General features: G+C 40.2%; 1 protein-coding gene across 1 annotated transcript in view; it reads left to right on the top strand.

Moving 5' to 3' along the window:
* The window catches only part of LOC149467552 (ferric reductase 1-like), a 60832-nt gene extending 37900 nt beyond the window's left edge, over positions 1 to 22932 (top strand). Inside the window, exons 3-6 of the mRNA XM_089671513.1 lie at positions 12085 to 12224; positions 17542 to 17633; positions 19990 to 20110; positions 22590 to 22932. Coding sequence (XP_089527639.1) covers positions 12085 to 12224; positions 17542 to 17633; positions 19990 to 20110; positions 22590 to 22664 — 428 coding nt within the window. The 3' untranslated portion in view covers positions 22665 to 22932. The remainder of the gene's footprint in view (positions 1 to 12084; positions 12225 to 17541; positions 17634 to 19989; positions 20111 to 22589) is intronic.
* Positions 22933 to 23335: the final 403 nt, after the last annotated feature.

The raw sequence follows: 23335 nt of genomic DNA, 5'->3' as shown, positions 1-23335 counted from the left end.
AGCTGGACCAACCTGTTACTCTATGGGAATGTAGTGACTGTACAAACACACCCGCAGGTTCTCTTTTGACAGGTGTGCAGGTGTGGGTGTGAATGCACACTGTTTGGGGCTATACACCTGCAACCACACATCCATCAAATTAGGACTTATTAAACATTAACTTATTAAACATTTATTTTGACGTACAGAAATTCTGTGATGAACACATGTACTGTGGGCTGTGCAGTCTGTAGGTTGGGCTTTGTGTGGGTGTGGCTTGAATTTGGGCAGGGAAACAGGGGCCCCATGATCTCATATTGCCCGGGGGCCACATGAGTTGTCGGAGGAGGAGGCTTGCAAGGTTAGGGCAACCTAAGGAGAACATCATTCTACAGTGGCCCTCACAAGGGTAATGCTACATAATAAAGGTGAGCTCTGCTGATTCCCATCACCCAGTCATGCACAAGCGAAAATCCTATTTTTTTTAATTTCCTTGCATGTGACTGGGTGAAATTTCACCACATTCACTCATGGGCAAATTCTCTTGCAAAGTACAACTTTCCTTTAAAAAGTGACAGCCTAATTGCCTTTAGTGAATTAGCCCCTCTATCAGGTCCCTAGCTTCCAAACACACCTGTAGAATGTCTGCAGTCTCTTGACTATCTCCTGTAGCGTGTCTGTAGTCTTTGTTCATATCCTGTTGTAGGCAGGTGTTGTAATAATGTACTGGAGGGTTGATGTTCGGTGATTTCGGGGTTAACTGTGGATGGTGGTGCATCAGCCTGGGTTAGGTCACCTCCAGTAGAAGGGTATATAGGGGAAAGAAAGCGCTTCTCTGGGGCTTTTTGCATGGGAGATAGCAGGAAGGCCACCGATACAATGATGTAGCTCTGACTATCAGAGGGTGATACCCAAACATATGGGCCGGAGCATGTGGAAAGAGAAACGATGAAGAGAGACTTATGGCCAGTCTTTGGGAAGTGACAAGCTACAAATACATATACCACTACCACACCAGTAGTCACAGTTCGTGTAAAGCTGTGAAATATGTTCTAGCATTTAGTCAAAGTAAAGCTATATTAAAGTGATTGCAAACAATTAAAAAAAAAATTAGAAACCAGGCATTCTGCTGGTGGTACGATCAATCCCTTATTAGATTATCCTACTTTCAAAGAGGTGGGTCTTATATCACTTTTGAGACGTTTTCTATATCCCTCTTCGCAAATACTATCGTTATCAGCAAATAGGGCTTCCCATTGCCCAACGGATAAAATTCAAAACACTAACAATAAAGTATAAAGCCATTTATAACTCTGCCCCAAATTACATCACCAATCTTGTCTCTAAATATCACCCAAACCGTACTCTCCGCTCCTCGCAACCCCCCTACTCTCTAGCTCCCTTGTCTCCTCCTCCCATACTAGTCTCCAGGACTTCTCCAGAGCTTTCCCCATCCTCTGGAACTCTCTACCCCAATTTATCAGACTATCGCCTACTCTGCTCACTTTTAGGCAATCTCTGAAAACCTATCTCTTCAAGGAAGCCTATCCTGCCCTCAGCTAATACTGGAATCTTCTACTCTTCCAACCAGTCCATCCCCCACAGTTACTACCTTTTGTACCACTAGCCCCTCCCTCCTAGATTGTAAGCTACCAGGATCAGGGCCCTCCTAACCCTCTTGTATTGAACTGTATTGTTACTGTATTGTCTCCTGTTATATTGTAAAGTGCTGAGCAAATTGTTGGACTGAGATATAAATCCTGTATAATAATAATAATAATAATAATAATAAGACACTTTTTCAACTTGCATTTTTGTTTGATACCTTCATCCCCGATTACGTTTTTTGAACTTGTCAGCCATGACTCTCCTAGGGGTAGAGGTCTTATTTTTGGAAACTATCTTTCCCTCATCCCCTTTATACAGACAGAAATGGGAAGCTGATAGTGGTATCACCTTCTCTGCAGAGGACTGGGACTCCATGGTGGATAACATACGTAAGAGCTCTAGATTTCTTTCTGTCCATGAGGTGGCCCTTAAAGTATTAACCCGCTGGTATTATACCCCCTCTAGGCTACACATCATGTTCCCAGAAACGGCCCACCCTTGCTTCTGGGTTGCGGCCTAGCTGGTACCCTTGTACATACATTTTGGGCCTGTCCAGGCCTTTCATTGATATGGCGTACGATCTCTGCAGTGGCCTCTACTGTGGCTGATTCCCTCGGTGCACTTGTCTATGCAGACTTGCCTACTGGGAGCCCATATCTCGGGAACATGGATTTAGGCTATGAGATGGATTCACACCATCTGTGTATTGGCCCTATGGGCCATTTCCCTTCATTGGAAGTCGCCCATGGTACCATTGGCCTCAGTTTTATGAAGAGTCGATACGGTGATGCTCATGGAATGTATTCACTATGTTACTGGATAGGATGTACTTATTTGACAAAAAATGGGATACTTAGAAAATTCATAGACATTTACTGTCTGACCAATGAATATTCATGATTTAATTGATGGTATCTTTCTGTTGGTGGCCTTATTGCTCTGCCTACTTTCCAGCCTACCTTGTTCATGTGCTTATCATTTATGGTCTGTGAACTTCTACTTTAAGTGCATATTCTTGCAGTGAATTCTAATGGGGAGCGAAGTACACTGCTATGATGTGATGGAAGCCAATGTGTGAGCAAACATTTCTGGAAGGAAAAGCAGAGCAGCCAGTTCAGAAGAAGTAATGGTGGTGGCCTGCTACGGAGGTTGCCATCAGAGGGGAAATATTGATTCCTGGCTGTTTTGCTCCTTGTCACGGTTGATTCCCTATTCCAAGGCACATTGTGAAACAATTTTTCCCAAGTGCTAACCTGGACCTCAATTGTGCAAGTGTTCAGTTGTTTCCTGTTATGCCTTCGGGCTGAGTTCAAAGCAAAATATATGGAACAGGTGGAGGGTAAAGAGTGTTCTGCATGGTGCACTAAAAATGTGTCTCCGTGTGGTGTCAAGGACAGAAGTCCCTGAAGTTAGTGAAGAAACTTGACAAGGTGGTGTGATAAGTAACCTCAGGGGGTGCTAATTCTCACAGCAGCTATATAATTAATACATTTAAAGTGTTACTAAACCCAGGACCCTGCATTCACTATATCTGATCTCTCACAGTACACAGAACATGAAAATGCAATTATTCTAGTAAATATAAACTTTTTTTTTTTTTTTAATTCAAATATTTATTGATTTTTCATATTTATAAATACATATGAAAAGAGAAGAAGGAAAAAAGAACGTGACAATACATTTCTTCAACAATATCATATATCATATACGATTCTTATCCCTTCTATTTCCCCCTTTTTATTTCCCTTCCCTCTACCCCTATTCCCTACCACATCCCGCCACCCTCCCACTCTGCTTTCCTCTCTTACATCCTTTCCTAAAGAATCAAAAAGAAATTTCACTTATTACTTCCCATTGCTTCACATATACTCATTTGATGTATAAAATCTTCCCATTGCCTCCATCTCCTATTGTAAATCTCCATCTTGTCTTCTTGGATATAATACAATTTCTCCATCCTACTAATCTGATTTACTCTCTCTACCCAATCCTTTTCTCTCGGCACCTCTGGACTATGCCAGAATTTAGGTATCAAACCCTTTGCTGCATTCACATAGTACCATATACCCAAGTCTTTATATTTATTCACTGGTATATCCGTACTATGTAACAGGCACGCTTCTGGATCTAGTCCTATCTTTATCCCTGAGATTTTCCTTATTAAGTTGACTATTGTCTCCCAGTACCTTTGGATCTTTGGACACTCCCACCACATATGAAACCACGTACCAATCCCTCCACATCCCCGCCAACACTCCTGTGTTTTTTCTACATCTATTTTATGTTCAACACTCGGTGTTATGTGCCATCTTACCAAACATTTATAATTTACCTCCACCTCTCTCATACTGACATTTTCATGTGTAAGTCTATATATTTTCCTCTGTTTATCTTCATCTATCTCTATCTCCAGGTCTTTTTCCCATTTATCTATATAGATTGGTTTTACTTCCATGACTAACTCAGTGAGAATCTTATAGATTTTTGCCGTACCCCGTTTCCCATCTCCCCGTGATTCCAACAACCTCTCAAACAAATTCCACTCCTTTTTTCCTCTCATAGGTTTCGGAAGCCCTTCTACAAAGTGTTTTAATTGGTGATATTTCCACTCATCAATCTTAATAAAAAGTTCCCCTCCACCTTTCTTTAAATCCTTCAGTGTTTTCAATTTCTGTCCGTCCATAATATCTCTCAGTTGAATATCTTCCTTTTTAATCCATTTTCTTACACTTCCCTCTATACCTGGTGGAAAATATTCCATATTCCTTAGTGACATTAATTGTGAATTAAAATCCCATTTCATACATTTATGTAAATTATTCCAAACTTTTAAAACATTCAGTGTATATACACTCGTGGTGTCTTTTAAACCTCTATATTGTGAAGGTGCCCATATGCTTCTACTCAAATCCACACCACTCAAATCTTCCTCTATCTTGACCCATCTTTTCCCCTCTACATTGTGTGTCCAATCATAAATTCTTGTTAGAACTACAGCATTATAGTATCTCTTGAGGTCTGGCACTCCCAATCCCCCTCTCTCTTTACTTCTAGTCATCAGGTCATATGATATTCTAGATTTTTTATTTTTCCATATAAATTTTGTTATCTTCTTTTTAATTTCTTTAAAAAAGGCCTCTGGGAGTCTAATTGGGATCATCTGAAATTTATACAGGACTTTGGGTGCGATTATCATTTTTATCAGATTTATACGTCCTAGCCAAGATGGGTTTCCTCCTCCCAATTTCTTCAATTCCTCTTTGATCTCATTTAGAAGAGCAATATCATTTAATTTATACAATTTTGTATATGAAGCAGTAAGTTTAACCCCCAAATATTTTATCTCTTTATCTCTCCATATAAAAGGGAATTCTTTTTGTATCTTTTCTTTCTCACTATTCGGAAGATTTACATTTAAGATCTTAGTTTTTGCTGGGTTGATTTTTAAGTTTGATAATTTCCCATACTCCTTTAAGCTTTTTATTAAGTTCGGGAGTGTTATCCTAGGATTTCCCACATAAAACAACAAGTCGTCCGCAAAGGCTGCCACTTTATGTTCAGTTTCCCCTATCTGTATTCCCTTTATGTCTGCGTTCTTCCCGATTGTTTCCAACAAAGGTACCAATGATAACACATATAGCAATGGGGACAATGGACATCCCTGTCTTGTCCCATTTGACATCTCTATGGGGTCAGATTTTTCACCATTTACCAAGATTACCGCAGAGGGCGCGCTATATAAATTTCCTATCCACTCCCTCATCCTACTACCTACTCCCATGATCTCTAGGGTATCCATCATAAAGCTCCAGTTTACTCTATCGAAAGCCTTTTCAGCATCAATCGAGAGCACCACTACCGGGGTTTTCCCCTTCCTAGCTTTCTGGATCAATAGCATAGTTCTGATTCCATTATCTCTACCCTCTCTTCCCAACACAAAGCCCACCTGATCTCCATGGATCCAATCTGGCATTAAATCTTTCATTCTATTTGCTAGGACCTTTGCGTATAACTTCGTATCTATATTTAGCAGTGCAATTGGTCTATAACTGGAGCATTGAGTAGCGTCCTTCCCTTCCTTATGTATAAGTGTTACATGGGCTTGTAGGGATTCCTGTCTAACCTCCATTTCTCCACCCAGGGCATTCATATAATCTTTCAATTTAGGTATTAGCAATTCACTATATTTTTTATAATACCTCACAGTATATCCATCTGGGCCTGGACTTTTCCCCACCTTAGTATTTTTTAATGCTATTTTTATTTCCTCCTGCGTGATTTCTACTTCCAGGGATTTCAATAGGTCTTCACCTACCTTTGGTAGTCCTGCATTTTTTAAGTATATTCTTCTTTTTTCTCTACTCTCATTTTCACCTTCATTCTCAACATCCTGGGAATTAATATTATACAACTTACTATAATATTCCTTGAACACCTTTACGATCTCTTTAGTGGAGTGAGCCATTTCTCCCTTGGGATTTCTTATTTTTTCTATATAATTTCTATTTTTCTTTTTCCTTAGGACTTTCATTAAATATTTTCCTGGTCGATCTCCCCATCTATACCTCTCTCCTGCTACTTTATTAAGTACTCTCCCCTTCTCTTCCTCCATTAATAACTCCAATTCTTTCTTCTTTTTTATTACCTTCTGTCTTATCTCACTTGTTGTTCTATTTTTATGGATCTGTTCCAGGTCATATATTTCTTTTAAAAGCCCCGTTAATTTCTTACTTCTTTCCCTTTTCTTTTTTGCCCCTAACGCAATCAGTAAACCTCTAATATATGCCTTATGGGACTCCCAAACTGTGGCCACTGACACATCCCCTGTTTCATTCTCCTGAAAAAATCTTTCCATCTCCTTTCTGATCTTCTGATCAATCTCTTGGTCTTGTAGAAGAGCCTCATTTAACCTCCATCCTATCCCCCTTGTTAACTTCCTCCCCCATCTTACCTTCATTATAACTGGGGCGTGGTCTGAGAGTGTCATTGTCTCTATTTCTACTTTAACCACCCTCTCAATAAGTTGATGGTCTACCATTATATAATCTAATCTCGAGTATATCTCGTGTGCATTAGAGAAGAAGGTATAGTCTCTTTCCTTTCCATGCATTATTCTCCATATGTCCACTAGTTGACATTCGTGTATCTCCTTCTTTAAAATTCTCAGAGACCTACCTCCCTCTCTCTGCACAGAAGAGGTTGTGTCCATCTGTGGATCCAAGCATAGATTCAAATCTCCTGCAATTATCAATCTTCCCTTTTTGAAATCCATCAGTTTTCTTAATATCCCTTTCAGGTATACCTCTGGTTTTTTATTTGGGCAGTAGATATTCACTATTGTACATTCCATTTCTTGCAATCTACCTCTTAAAAACAAGAATCTCCCCTCAGGATCCATTTCTCTCTCCTCCATCTCCCACCTTGCGTTTTTAGCAAACCCAGTTGCCACCCCCTTAGCTCTCTTAATTGGGGAATCCGCATAGAACCATGTTGGATAATTTCTGGTGTTTAATTTTATATTTGACTTAATCTCAAGATGTGTCTCCTGTAAAAAAACTACCAAAGCTTCTCTATGTTGTAATTCTTTAAATAGTTTAAATCTCTTCCCGGGACTATTCAACCCCTTTACATTATATGTTATAAATCTTATATCTTCCATATTTCTTGCATACATCTCCTCCCTATGCAGAGTGTTTTTAAAAACCTCCCCCTATACCATCCTCCTCCCCCTCTCCTACTATACCCCTCCCCTCTCCTCCCCCCTCCCTACTATCCACCCCCCCTCCCTCATCTCCCCTCCCGTCCCCCCCCTCCCCCTCCGTCTCCCCCCTCCCCCATTAGGCCTATTTTTTTCCATCTAATCCTTTTGTGAGCCAAATGCCACGTTTGGATCTTGACCCTGAGGTAGAACTCTAACCTTGTGCGGTTCACCTACCCTCCATTTTCCCCGATGTTCCCCTATCTATTCATTCTCTATTCCTTCTTCTAACTTGCTGCCACTCCTCTTTTCCCTCACAATATATCCCTCCTTCTTCTTCTTCCTTCCAACCTGGAATCTCTATTCTTTGAATATTAAGTTTATCAAAAAAGTCTCTTAATTCCTCTGGAAATCTCAGGTATGCAGTAACTCCATTCTTCCATCCGATTAGACACATCGAGCTACTCCATCTATATTGTATATTTTGTTTTTTCATCTGTTCTATTAGTGGTCTCAATGATCTTTTTCTCCATAATGTCTCAGGTGTCAAGTCTGCAAAAATTTGCAAATGTTTTCCTTCATACTCAATACTAGCCCTTCCTTTTATCTTCTTCCATACTTCTTCTCTCTCTCCATTTTTATTAAAGTGTACCACTACGTCTCTCGGTCTCTCTTCCATCCGATCTCGTTGGAACCTTCCTAACCTGTATATATTGTCCAATACAAATGTCTCAGTTCTAGGTCTACCCATGATGGAGTTTAGAATTTTTTGTATTGTCTCTCTTAAATCTTCTTCTTGTGCAAGCTCCGGGATTCCCTTTATCCTGAGGTTATTTTTCCTATGCATGTTACCTTGTATCTCCAACTTATATCCCAACTTTTTCTGTTCTTGCCTAATCTCAATTATCTGATTTCTCAGTTCAGGAATGGCTTGAGCATGTTTTTTAATTTTTTCTTCTGTTTCTTCTACTCTGGACAAAAGATGTCCCAAGTCTTTCCGAATAATTCCCATCTCTTGTTTAATTGATTTTTCCAAATTTCCAAACATTTCTGCCATCTCCTTTTTATTTGGGATTTGTAGTTCTCCTTCATTTTCTCTTAGCTCTATTCCTCCTATTATTTGTTGGCTATTATTATCCATTTCCCCAGGAGATCTGGCACACTTATCCATACTGTTTTCCATTATACTTTTTTCAGCTACCCCCTGAGTTCTTTCTGGGGTCACATTACCTTGAGACGTAAATTTTCTAATTGTTCCAGATTGGGAATGCTTGGAACCACTCCCTTTGCTATTTTTACTCTTCATATTTTCTATATGTGTCCAAATCCTCTTCTTTAAGGCTTTAGGGTATATGCTGTAATGGGTCCTTTAGAGAGGTTCTAATTTCTTCGATCTACTTGGTATTTCCCCCTTTTTTTTTTCTATGTATACTTCTCCTGCTGCATCAATAAACTGTCCATAACACAAATTTAGTATACAGTCCAGCCACTCTCACTCACCCACATTCCAGCTGCTTTTCCAGGGAGGTTGTCCTTTAGGATCTCTGTCCTCTGTTCTGGCTCTACTCCTCTTCCCCTCAATTGAAGGTCTCTCCGGGTCTCCTTCTTCCTCCTCCGTCTACCTCTCTCACAGGTATCCGGCAGACAGGGTCTCCTTTCTCCCAAGCTGGCGTCTCTCTGACTCCACTGGAGATCAGCCAATTCTCTCCCCTTCTCCTCTCACCGAGCCGGTACCACGTGTCCTGTCAGTGAGGAAGCCGGTGTCTCCCCCTGTCTCGGGAAACCGGCCGGCTTCTCTGTCTCCCAGAGCTCCCTTTCGGGAGATCACGTGACCGCACTGCATCACCTGGACTCCCAGCAGCCTCGGGCGGGAGGTTTCGACCGTCCCGCAGTCGTGGACGCCTGCAGCTCCGTCCTCTCAAGTTTTCTTCGGGAGCCCCCTCTCACCCGTGAGTTTTTGCCCGGGCACCTTCGCAGCATTACTCAGGGGACATTTGGGGAGGGAGGGTGGCCATCCTGTGGAGAGCGTTCACATCGCCCTCTCACCTGCCGCATTGGTTAGGCTCCTCCTCCTCTCGGCAAAAACAATATAAACTTCTAAATACATTTTCTCACCAGCAATTAGAGCAGTCTTGTGACTTCAGCCGAGCACTGGGTAAAGCTAGTAGGAAGAGTTTTCTTTCTGCTCTAGAAAGATGTAGAACCCCTGACCTCTGTTTGGACAGTGCTGATTGGCCCATCTGATCCCATGCACTCTCCCAAGAAAAGAAAACCTCTCTAGCAATACACACTAAACTGAGCATGTGCAGAAAAGCTACGGGTTCAGTTTGTCTTATCAGCGTGGACATTTGAACAAGAAGAGGGGCAGAGAAGTCAGGATCAAACAGTCCTTTTCACAATGCAGAGAATTAACCCCTTAGGTTCCACAGTGAGTATAACAAGCTTGTTTTACTGCATATACAGACTGATTTTACTTGTGTGGGTTTAGTAACACTTTACATTGGTGGGCATGAAGTTCTCATGTAGTATGTATACAGTCTCTTAATGTCCCTTGTAGCTTGTCCGCAATCTCTGATTGTCTCCTATAGCATGTCCACACTCTATAACAGTCTTCTGCAGCATTACATACTGTATACTCAGAGGAATTCAATATTTCCCTACTCACGCTTTTCTGGTGCTATGGTCCTTTAAAATGGTCTGCCTGATTACAAAATTTCTACTGCCTGTGTAGTTAACAGGTGCTGCAGATTCAAATAATTCTTTCACAAAGTGACACTATTAATGCACCAAATTCAATAATTACCTCCAGTTTGTAGATAACAAAATTGTAGGTAATGCAAGACTAATGCAGGCCATGGATGGGGAGAAAAACGGCAGATTTTTCTTTTAAAAAACGAAAATTCGGTCGTTCAAGCGGCCGACGTTGCCATCAATGGTAAAAAAAATCGGCCGATTTTCATCCCTTCTACAGCCAGCAAAAAGTGTCCCTGAAGAGAGCTCTGCTATTTCTGACAGTTCCTTGACATTTACAGCGGTTGAAACATTGTATCTATTTATTTCCATTTAGGATACAGATGTTTTTATTAGGAAACAAATAGATACAATGTTTCAACCGCTGTAAATGTCAAGGAACTGTCAGAGAACTGGCAGAAATAGCGGAGCTCTCTGCAGATACACTTTTTGCTGGACTGGAATTATTCTTATTTTCATCCTACTTCTTCTTCTTCTTCTTCTTCATCCTCATCCTCTTCTTCTTCTTCATCCTCATCCTCTTCTTCTTCTTCATCCTCATACTCTTCTTCATCCTCATCCTCTTCTTCATCCTCATCCTCATCTTCTTCTTCATCCTCATCCTCATCTTCTTCTTCATCCTCATCCTCTTCTTCTTCTTCTTTTTCATCCTCATCCTCTTCTTCATCCTCATCCTCTTCTTCTTCATCATCATCATCCTCTTCTTCATCATCCTCTTCTTCTTCTTCTTCTTCTTCTTCATCCTCATCCTCTTCTTCTTCTTCATCCTCATCCTCTTCTTCTTCTTCATCCTCTTCTTCTTCCTCTTCTTCTTCTTCATCCTCATCCTCTTCTTCTTCTTCTTCATCCTCTTCTTCTTCCTCTTCTTCTTCTTCATCCTCATCCTCATCCTCTTCTTCTTCTTCTTCATCCTCATCTTCTTCTTCCTCATCCTCTTCTTCTTCTTTATCATCCTCATCCTCTTCTTCTTCATCCTCATCCTCTTCTTCTTCATCCTCATCCTCTTCTTCTTCATCCTCATCCTCTTCCTCTTCTTCATCCTCTTCTTCATCCTCTTCCTCTTCTTCTTTTTCTTCTTTTTGTCTTCCTCTTGCAGGTCACTGCTCATGCGCAGTTTTTTTTATCGGTAAAAAATCGGCCGATTCGCCCACTAATTGCCGCGAAAATCGGCCGATCGGCAAAATCAGCCGATTTTTTTCCAACTTTACCGAAAAAAAAAACCGGCCAAAATACCGAAAATCGGCCGACCAAATCGCCCACTAACGATCCGAAAATCGGCCGATTTTATTTTCGGCCGAAAAATCGGCCGATTTTCGACCCATCTATGGCCTGCATTAGAGTGCCTGTCTCTGTATGCAGTGTGCTCTCTCCCTGTCACTAGTTGTTAAGGACATTGTTTTCTTTCCAGCTCACAGTGACATTGCAGTGGGGACTAGTTACGCTGCAGTGCCTGATGGGGAATCTGAGATTCTAGTTCCCTTTCAGGTTCTCTTTCTCTCCCTGTAAGTGACAGCAAGCAGTGGACTGATTCTATAGCCAATAGAATGGCTAATGTCTGCCCACTGCCTGCTGTCACTCACAAGGAGAGGGGACCTAATGGGAAACTAATGTCTGTGAATCCCCATTAGGCTCCATCCCCCCAGACGCAAAACTCCCCACCGCTGCACTATCTGTGTGGTCTTGGTAGAGTCAGGAGGAAGATCAGCTGCACTGAGGCCACGGTATCCATATGCACATTGTGGTCTTGGAGCACCTCCATTTGTGGTGCAAGCCCAAGATTCAAGTACCTTTTTACAACACGTACATGAATCTGTTGCCTGCACAGACATTTGTTTTGTGACAGCGTTGGAATTCTATACACTTTATAAAATTTCCCTGACTGTATATTATGTGTTGTTCCTTATGATGTCACTTGCTCCCCCCCTTTCATTATTTAGTAACTCAACCATCACTACTAATTTATAGGTAAAATATTTCAAGTCAAATACATATCTTCTAACATGCATATTATAATTTAATTACATTTCAGTTTGCTTTTAATTTTGCAGTCACTCTCACCAGCAGTAATGGTGCGACTCAGTTTGAAGGTTTTCTAATCCAAGCCCGATCAGGCAGCAACACTACCCCTTTGGGCTCCTTCCAAATTTCCACATCAAGTGCACAGACTCTTGTTTGCACAACAACTGCTGTGAGTATAGACATGTATTTAATGCATGCCACTAGTTAACTATAGCTAAAACGTGCCAGTAAAATTTAGTGATGTATTTTATGTTATATTGTAAGTCATACAAAGCAACCAATAAGTCTCTGATAGTGTATGGCTGAAAAATGTTTGTAGTGTTCCCTAATAAATGCAAAATCACTAGAATTAGTGGTGGGTGGGTAGGGCATGTATGTGGGATTTAGAGAAGGTCAGCTCTCTGGCAGTATGATAATAATATTGAATAGTCATTTTGAACTCCACACATAATAGACTTATAGTAATGCAGTTCTGTTTTCAGTGAAAAGACTATGAAAACATATTTTGCAGCTAGTGTAAATACCTGAATTTGACTTGCAATCACTTGTACAGCAGCACTTAGCCTGAAAGAAAGATTGGCAGCAATGGGTGTTAATCAGGTGCACTGCATGCAAATTTGCTGACAAGGAACATTTATTTATTTATTTCAGGTACTTATATAGCGCCGTCAATTTACACAGCGCTTTACATATATATTGTACATTCACATCAGTCCCTAACCCTCAAGGGGTGTACAATCTAAGGTCCCTAACTCACATTTATACATACACATACTATGGACAATTTAGACAGGATCCAATTAACCTACCTGCACGTCTTTGGAGAGTGGGATGAAACCAGAGTAGAGATGTTCAGAAAATTATAAATAAACACTGGAATATACTTGATAAAACCTTGAAGAATATCGTTAAAGAACAACCCAGGTTTATTTATAAAAGAGCACCAAATATTCGTGACCGAGTAGTTAAAAATGTGTTAGAACCCCCCCAAACTTTGAAAAATACTTTAAGTTTCTTTAGTGGAACTGGGTTTTACAAATGTGGTCGGTGCTACAGTTGTAGAAAAACACATTTGAATCCAAGACACAGAGAGTCATTTACAAATCCGAGGAATGGTAAACAATATAAAATAGATCAATTCATTTCTTGTGACAGTACAGGTGTAGTGTATGCCTTAAAATGTCCTTGCAATTATCTATACATAGGCCGCACAAAGAGAAGTCTGAAAGAACGCATGCAAGAACACGTACACAATATAGATATTGGATTCAAATACCATCATCTATCAGTACATTTCAAAATTCACCATAATCAAGATATAGATAAAATAGAATTTTGGGGTATCACTAAACATAATTCACACTGGAGGGGGGATAAGTTAGTACGTGAAATAAGTAAAAAGGAATCATTTTGGATTTATGAGTTGGGCAGTTTAGCACCAGGAGGATTGAACAAGGATTTTGATTTATCATGTTTCATCAGTGACATTTAGATTAGGTAATATACGTTAGACTCACCATTGTAAATTTAGCCCTATTAAGATTACATAGAGGTTTGATAAGGTGTGGTAGAGTTATATCGGAATAAGATTAGGTCGTCATTCTGTTCTGATTAGCTCCTACCATACAGCCCTTATACACCTTATTAAACCAGTTCTCTATCAGGGCTTACCCAAGTGTTGTTACAGGTTATTATAAGTACATGTATCATTCACAGGCATATCTATATACATATTAATATATAAGGAAGTGTATATCATATACTTCATTTATATAGTTTTTAATTTTTGTTAGCATTTTTTAATTTTAATTTTTAATTTGTATTAATTATTTTTAAAAATTATTTGTTTTTTATTATGGATTAAATATCATACTTATTGATGCAATTTTATATGTTTTGTGTTTAGTTAATGTTTGCTTGTCCCGTATATGGATGTACCAGCATTATATCGCATACTCATGTTATTGGATAGATTGGTTATATCCACGCTGACTGCGGAATTGTGATACTAAGTATCCCTCCGAGATGATTAGAGTGTTACTATCATTATATGTAGCAATGGAAGATAGCGTTTACAAATTACATTCACCTCCAGGAAAATGGCTGCCCCCATCAGATAGTCATTAAAATGGCGGAGCCGTGCTTTATAAGCCGGCAATATGCGAGTGACGGACCAATCAAATCCCCCTGATGAAGCCACGTGACCAGTGGCGTAACGCGTAGGGGTGGGACTGTAACGTCACTCGGAGGAAGTCAGTTCGTTTGCCGGACCACGGGTACACAGCTCCGACAGTCAGCGGTAGTTTTGGATCGTATTTGTGCTACCACTATCCGTACACATTACATGTGAGTGCCATACCCTAAGCAAATAAAGTCAATCTTTATAAAAGATAAAGCACCATGTCGAGATCTTTTTTGTATGTGGAGAACTGCAAGGAGATGAATGTATAAAGGAATTGCACCCTCTGGAGAGGAGGTTCACCCCATAGCATATGTCGTATACCACGGATATCTTAAAGCAGGAGTTCTAAACAAGCAGGTTCCAAAGGAGGAGAACCGCAAGCTTATATAGCCTAATTGCAGGCTTCCTATGAGGTGAGCGCACATCTTCACTTGAGGGAGGATTCACAAGCAGTCACCGATTTATAATCATTATAGATTGAAGATTTTTCAGCACAAAGTCACTTTTTGGGACATTATTTCCACTTTTTTTATTTTTATATTTTTTATTTTTTATATTTATTATCTATTTTTTATTTTTTATTTTTTTATATATATTTTTTTTTTTATATATATTTTTTATTATTTGATATTTGTTTGATTTATACACATGGTTTATCTGAATTAATTCTAAGTATATGAGTATTAGAATTTATGATCAATTACACACATCATTCTTAATTATTGTGTTCTTTATAATAGAGATTTAGTGATTTAAATAATAATATATTGATTGGAGGTTTGGGAGCGCAACACTATATATTTTTATTTTGCGTTTTGCCACATTGGTAGTTATGTGCTAGAGGTTTGCGATCCTACTTTAAAGTGTATAAATAAGGAGTTTTTGTCTGCTTTCTGGCTCGCAAGATATTTCAAATATATGAAACCGGAGTACCCGGAGGAAACCCACACAGGAACAGGGAGAACATGCAAACTCCAGGCAGGTGATGCCATGGTTGGGATTTGAACCAACCACCCTAGTACTGCCAGGCGGAAGTACTAACCACTAAGCCACTGTGCCGCCCCCATGCTGATAGGAGGTGAGAGAAATTATCCCACCAATAATCTTTTTACCTTTACCACTCCAGCTCTTACATGTAATTGCCCCCTTCCTAGTGCTACTCAGCACAGCAGATGAGAGGACTGCTATAGTTTACATTTCAGAATAAAGTTGGCCATACATTGTCAGGTATTATTTCATTCAGCCAACAGGTTACCTCATCATCACAAACAAGGTGTCGGAACCTTACCCCCCCCCATTTCCACCAGGACATTGTATTTTGACAGATATACTGATCAATGGCTGCAGCTAATTGGCTGATTTGTGTGGAGTTGGTCTTTAAAGTGGTTGTAAACCTCTAACATAAACAATGAACAAAGCATATCCTTCTACAGTATGTATCAGCCTGAATCCAAAGCACTGAGTGATAGGACACAACAGCCTCTTGGGTGAAAACTGCCCCCCCCCCCATTACCGCACACAGCAACTGACTGACAGATAAGCTGTGTTTATGAAACTATGGCAGTGTGTAGTGGGGGGGGGGGGTTGCCCATTCCCTTGCTTATGTTTATGTTTCAGGTTTCACAGGAGTGTGCTCTAGCTGGGCAGTGTGTGTGACATTAGATCCCCACCCCTCGCCTTCTACTGCTGAGAAAAGTTCTTTGATCTGTATGTTTTATATGGCTGTAGAGGGGAGATGGAGCAGTTAAAAAGGCACAACTTACATAGGAGGATTTGTTTCATCTCTTTGTATCACCTGAGCCCAGTCACTTCACTGAGTATAAGTAAAGCTGAGTACACAATAGGGTTGTCAGCTCATCCCTTTAAAACTGAACACATTTTAGTTACACAGGTTCTGTGGCTGATTAAGGTGCTAATCAAAATCACTTAGTGCCTTATTTGCGTTAAAATAGCCTCAGAACTCTCATGTGCAGTTTTTTCTTCTTTTATGTTTTTGCTGGATTTACCTGGTTCATTTTGCGCTGAATCTCTAAGACATTTATACGATATGTTTGAGGTTGTTAATGCGGGACTTCATATGTACTAGTGAGCTGTTTTGTTATATCTTAACATCTGTCTTTAATACTTTTTGTACGTTAAAATCTTTAATAAAAACTGTTGGAAAATAAATTAGCCTCAGAACCTGTGTAACTAATATGTGTTCGGTACTAGGCAACCCTAGTACACAAGGATTGAAATTCTGCTGGCTCAACAGGGGCCAGCTGAATTTCGATCTGTGTTTAGCCCTCTTTGTTCAACAAAAGCCAATTTTTAGATTGGTTATGCTGGAAAATCAGCATTTTATTTTACCTGCTGAGTGAAAAAAAAACCTCACAGTGTATACCCAATTTAAGGGTTTACAACCACTTTAAACAAACAAAATAACTGAGCTTAATGGAACCAAATGTTTACATCCCTTGAAGAAAATATTACAGGATTACTGCTAAGGTGTTATATAGACATGTGCAATTTGTTTCATAGTTCAAAGATTGGGATGTATCCAAATTTATAAATCACAATAGTAACAAATTTCAAAGAATCCAAAATAAATTATAATGAAAACAACTAATACAGTTGTATTTATTCATTCATTTGTTTGCGACTTCAGAGGGTTTTGTAAATTCAAAATGATGTGTCACACTGGAGTAGATTTACTTAATCTGGTGCAGCTGTGCATGGTAGCTAATCAGCTTCTGACTTCAGCTTGTTCAATTAAGCTTTCACAATAAAGCCTGGAAGCTGATTGGTTTCTCTGCAGAGCTGCAGCAGATTTTGCAGTCTCCAGTTTTAGCAACTAACCCCTACTCTGTATTGTTATGTTTGTCTGAAGCCAAAATCACAAAATATCAAAGTTGCAAGCAAGTCATGTCAAAGTCGCAAGCAAGTGGCATCAAAGTTGCAAGCAAGTCACTGAAATAACATAACGACATAACAAATGAATCTGAATTTTCCAAAAATACAAATTAATTCAGACCAACCAATATATGAAATTAATTTGAATATACGAAACTAATTCTAAAAACAAAACAAATATGCTGAAACAAAATGTTTGTAATGAAACACATTTTTTCATTGTGCACATCTCTAGGGATAAGCAAACACTTTGCATCCCATGCAATGCAATACTCAATGTTTGTGCATATACTGTACATGACAGAAAACAATTCAATAATTTGTACAGGCAATCTTATTTCCTCCAGTTTTTATGTATATGGTTTATATTATCATGAAATTGCAAACATTTAGATTCATACTTTAATTGCAGAGTGCAGTCAGTCACACGTCCGAATCTGGAAAGACCAGCCTACAGGTGACATGGGTAGCACCGACGTCCATCACTGCAGATATTCAAATCAAGTAAGATTCTTCTGAATATTTAATATAACAAAGATCCAACAGCTTCATATAGTTACTTCTACTTGCTAGCCCTTCCAGGAGCTGCCAACACAAATTGCATCACCTTGTAAAAAAGATCCATTATAAACTCAAAGAATGGCGCCCTCCCACATCCCTCATTCTCGCTATTGCCCTTAGCACACATGGGGGGGATTTAATCTTTGTGCGCCCCTCCTGGTGTTCTAATGCACTTGGGGGGCACAGGTACAGCGTCCAGCCTTGCTGCCTGCAGCTTCCCAGAGTCTAAGGTTGGACTGACAGAATGCTGTATGGAGTGGTACTCACATTTAAGGCCCTATGTGTTCAGGGACAGATGTCCATAATGTAGTGGTGGTCATCTCCATCTAGCGGCCGGCATTCACACTACTTAATGTAATATTACCTCACTAGGGCACAAGAAAATGCAAGGGGACTGCCAGCGCTGGCTAGACCACCTGTGTGCATGGGGGCCTAAAAGTTTTCAAGATCAAAATAATTCCAGACATTATTCAAGATACTTTTAGCTCTTAGGACCTGTTTACACTTGTGTTAGGTGTCAAGGAGGCATTTGTTTGTTTTAACCCCTAAAAGTCTGAACCACTAGGTCGACATGGCTCCAGTCACTTGAAATGGTTTCATCTGATGGGCGGTGCTGTAACGGGGGGGGGATGGGTTATCGAGTCCTCATATGGCTAACCATGGCAGCAGTCCAGAAAAAGACTTAACACACTGGGGTTATAACCCTCCCTTACTCTCTCTACTTTTTAGATACAAAGGATACAAAAATCCTTGGTTGTCACTAGGGTCAGCAGAACTAGTGTTTGGAAGATTCCCCCGCTGTTTCTCTTCTGGTGACATCTCAAATTCAGGATTATCTTTTCCTTTCATTTTCTGTGATAACAGTAAATAGGACAGGGAGGGTAGAGAGGGAGAGTCTCCCTAGCGGGGGGAACAGACAGCAGTAAAAACCTGACAGGGATTCTAATCCATCTCCACTCTAACCAAAACTCTAACCTTTAGCTACAGTATACTTTAAGGTTTTCTTTGGACTGCTGCCACAGTTCGACATGCAAGAGCAACAAGTGACTTGAATAGCATCCTGGATTATATTGAAAATTTATAGAGAGATAGTAGTCATTATTTGGATTTATATTAAAATGTAACTAAAGGCAATTTTTTTTTCATTTTGAATAGGGTTAGGGAGGGTTTTTACTGTAATTTTTTTTGCTGACTCTGCTGACCTTCAGCAGCCAATCATGTGCAAGTAAAAATGCAGTTTTTATTGTCCCTGCATGTGATTGGATATTCTTTGCAAAGTGAAATTTCACCACGTTCACTAAGCTCTGGGGAAAATTTCCTTGCAAAGTGCAACTTCCCTTGCAAAATGAACAGTGTATTTGCCTTTAGTAAATCAATCACATAAGGGGGGGGGGACTATACTATACTATCAGGGTGGTTACTATTTTGCGCCCTAGGCAAATAATTAATATTTTTTAAAATCAGTAGAAAATAAATCATGAAACTGCCAAATTTCTTTTAATTTGCAAAAATAAGTGCCATAAGATGCCACCAGCACCAATATTAAAGACAAAATCAGTGTCACGGACAGACTGTACCTGTGGCTGGCAGTGGCAGGGTGACAGTTACAGTGAGTGGAGGATGATGGATACACACACACAGATCAGCAGGCACTAGAAGAGCAGGCTTTGGGATGGTGATGATGTCATCACTCCCTGATACATTGCACATTTGATGGATGGCTGGCTGGGTTACACACACACAGGCAGGAGACATCAGTCAGACATTACCTTCCTCCACAGGCACAGTTTTGCCTCCACTGATGAATGGGAAGAGAAGGACTGGAACACCACAGTGATCAGCACTCGCCAGTCGGCATTGCAGTAAGGGACTGCGTCTGAGAGGAACACTGGCAGGAGCGGCAGCTCAGCTACTACACTGGCCCTAGACACCTGACATCTTCCTCTGTCCTTTCTTCCTCCAACCTGCCCCCTCTCCCCTCAGCTTGAGGATCATTCATGATGTGGCGGCATCCCGCACAGAGAGTGCTGGCCTGCGCTGCGCCCAGGCGCCCCTAAGTGGCAGCGCACTCTAGGCAGCTGCCTAGGTTGCCTAGTGGAAGACCTGAATCTGTATACTATACCATACCATAACAGCAGACACTGTATTCTTTTTTAATATACAAAACACTTTTAAGGTAATTAGTGCTTCTCTAGAGGATATTGCTTAGCAACCAAATATGTTGTGTATTAGCAGAATATATTTAGGAAAAGAGAAAGGTGGTGTTAACTCTAATTATTTACAAAGCTATTTTTTTCAGAGCCACAGTTGTACAAACAGAGAAGGTTTTTTGGACTAATGTCGGCAGTGCAACACTTTCATATATGGCAGTGCCCAGCAACACATCCAGTTCTACCACTACCAACTCTGCCAGTTCCACGGTAAGCACCACCACCAAATTCAATTCCACCACAAGAACAGGAAGAAGCAGCTACAAGACCAGTCACCATGTATAAGTAGAGAGAGCAGTAGTGAGCTGTACCTATAAGGTATATGGTATGTAATTTTGTATTTGTCGCCTTCTGCCGGGTGAATGTAACGTTTCTGAACATTCAATTCTAAGTGAAAATAGCCTTAGCCACTTGCTTACAGGGCAATTATACCCCCTTCCTGCTCAGGCCAATTTTCAGCTTTCAGCGCTGTCACACTTTGAAGGACAATTGCACGGTCATGCAACACTGTACCAAAACAAAATTGTTATTTGTTTGAGACAGATAGAGCTTTCTTTTGGAGGTATTTAACCACCACTAGGTTTTTTGCTAAATAAACTAAAAAAGACTGAAAATTAAAAAAAACCTTTTTCTTAGTTTCTGTTATAAAATTTTGTAAAAAAAGTAATTTTTCTCCTTCACTGATGTGTGCTAATGAGGCTGCAGTGATGGGCACTGATAGGCTGCACTGATGGGCACTAGGTGGCACTGATAGGTGAAAGGCAGTGCTCGTGGGCACTAAAAGGCAGCTCTGATGGGCACTGATATGTGGCATTGATGTGAACTGGTAATCACTGATATGTGGCATTGATGTGCACTGATGGGCACAGGTATGTGGCATTGATGGGCACTTACAGGTGGCATTGATCGGCACTGACAGTTGGCACTGATGGGACTACACTGATGATCAGTGTAGATGTCCCCTCTGAGGAATGCCGATTACCGGCTCTCCTTTCCTCATGCGTTGTCAGGAGCATTTCCTGTTTACAGGCGATCAGATGTGATTGGACACAGCTGATCACATGACAGAGACGACGGCATTGGCTCTTTACTCTGACCAGTGATCCGCTGTGTCCCACAGCACATGACCGATCGCAGCATCGCATGCCCAAGGGGGCATGCATGAGCAGTTAGAGTGGGAGGACGTCATATGACGTCCTCCCAGAACAAGAGAATTGCCACCCATCCGTCAGTACCTTATATGGTGAGCAGGAGGCGGTTAAGAACATATGACCAGAAAATGTAAAAAAAATTCAACCAACAGAGAAAATAGCCTAACACAACAGAGTTCTGACTTTGCAGCAGTGTGTCAATTCTGTAGAACAGTTCACTCTCTGAGGTAGTAGGATTCTTACACTGTTGGTGGTGAGCACAGGAATCTCCTCACATTGCAGAAGTCCAGCTCATGTTATTTCCATTTCTGATGAAATGCTGTTAGCCCTTAGCCTATAGTGCTAGTGTTTCCTCTAATGGTCGAATGTTTAACTTTTCTGGTCAAATGTTCTTAAGGCTATTCTCTCCTAGGATCAAATGTTAACGAATGTTATATTTGCTTGTGAAAGGCATGAAAGGCAGTAAATTGTAACTGACATTTCAAATATATTACAAACATTACTGGTATTTTTCCTGACTTTTATGAGAATGTTGGGAAATTTTCACAGTGATTTATTTTTTACAAGACCCCCAAGATTTAGGTCAAAATACACATAACTCTAATATTTAAAAAATATTGGCGTACACTGGAGTAATTATGAATTTGCTTATAGTAGTACAAAAGGCTGAAGGTGTTTTACCTTTATGCATTTTTTGTATGAGGGTAAAAGACGTTCAGTGTACACCTCCCCCCTCAGCCCCGCTCAGCCCCTCCCCCCCATATTCATCTAAGCCTGATGATGATCAAGCGGTGTACATGAGAGCAGAATTGGCTCCTGCTGCAGTCAATCATAGCCAGTGAGGGGGGAGCGGGGGGAAAGGCTGAGCCATGCTCTGTGTGTCTCACAGACACACAGAGCCGGCTCAGGAGCGAGCACGCTTGAGTGCCACCAGAGCAAGCAGCTTGCTATTGGGGCACTCAGCAGAAGGCAGGGGTCAAAAGCATTGGTGGGGGACCAGAGAAGAGGAGGATAGGGGCTGCTTTGTGAAAAAACGTTGCACAGAGCAGATAAGTATGATATGTTTATTTAAAAAAAAAAATCTGAACTTTTACAGATGCTTTAAGTAACCAACACTGGCCATCAGCTTCCAAAAATGGCATTAAAGTATGTCATGTGTAACCAGTTTTTTTTAGCTTTGAATAGAGTAGGAACATCCCTATCGTTTTGTTTCTGCCTGTGTCATATTAGGGAGATGTACCTTCACTTCCTTTTCAGGAAACACAGCAAGAAGGGATAGGAAATTTCAGTAAAGTGAGTAATCTCTCTATTAGAGAGTTGTCACTGGAACAGGTGTTCTGGTGACAACTGTAACATTTTGTGGTTTCTCTAACTGCAGCAAAATGTGACATTCTACTTTTTATACAATCGGCAAGAACAGCTCAAATGTAAAAAAATAACATTTATTTATAAAAGAATAGATAGATAGATAGATAGATAGATAGATAGACTTTTCTTTGCAGTTCTGAGTTTTAACTGTTATACATTTTATGTTACAGACCCAGAATTTTCAAGCTTTCCTGATGTTCTGTGTTGTTGTGCCATTCCTTTCCTGGTACAATGAATGTTGGTAGTTTTCTTCAAGACAAAGGGAGTGCCTTAAATGTACAGCACCAATATACTGTAAATATTAGGCTACAGATGATGATATGTTAGCGGCAAGATGACTGTAGTAATACAGGATGTTAGCAATACTTATACTGTATTTTCTATAATGTGTATACTATATTTTATATATACTACAACAATATTAAACAGGTATTGAAATGATGTATCAAGGAATTGCTGAGAGAGGTGCACTGAAATTGTATCAATGGTAATAAAAGATATTTGTTTACAAAAGGTGGTTGTAATTTTCTCATGTTGAAAGAAGTATGTGGTTTTCTAAGTATATGTGTATGTAATTATATACATGCATGTTGTTTTGTGCTCATGACATCCAAGGTGAAAAATATGTCCATTTCTAGGATGGCAATGTTTGATGCATAAAGAGGACCTTAACTGTGGAAGCTGCATTAACCCCCCCCCCCCCACACACACACACACACACACAAAAATCAGGTGAGGGGCAAAGGACTAGTCATCAGTATTTGTCAGTATATGTAGTCCTGCAACCTGTCTTTTCCCCATTACTGACTTACCATACCTTGATCAGCATTGTGGGGTTTATTTACTAAAGCTGGGGAGTGCAATATCGGGCTCACTTATTAGCTAACCTCAGCTTGTTCAGTTAAGCTTTGGCAAT

This window comes from Staurois parvus, unplaced genomic scaffold (assembly GCF_062004578.1).
Source record: "Staurois parvus isolate SC_StPar_1 unplaced genomic scaffold, SC_StPar_1.0 ptg000106l, whole genome shotgun sequence".
Classification (NCBI taxonomy): domain Eukaryota; kingdom Metazoa; phylum Chordata; class Amphibia; order Anura; family Ranidae; genus Staurois; species Staurois parvus.
The sequence above is the reverse complement of the archived record's forward strand: the minus strand, read 5'-3'. Positions and strand labels throughout refer to the sequence as shown.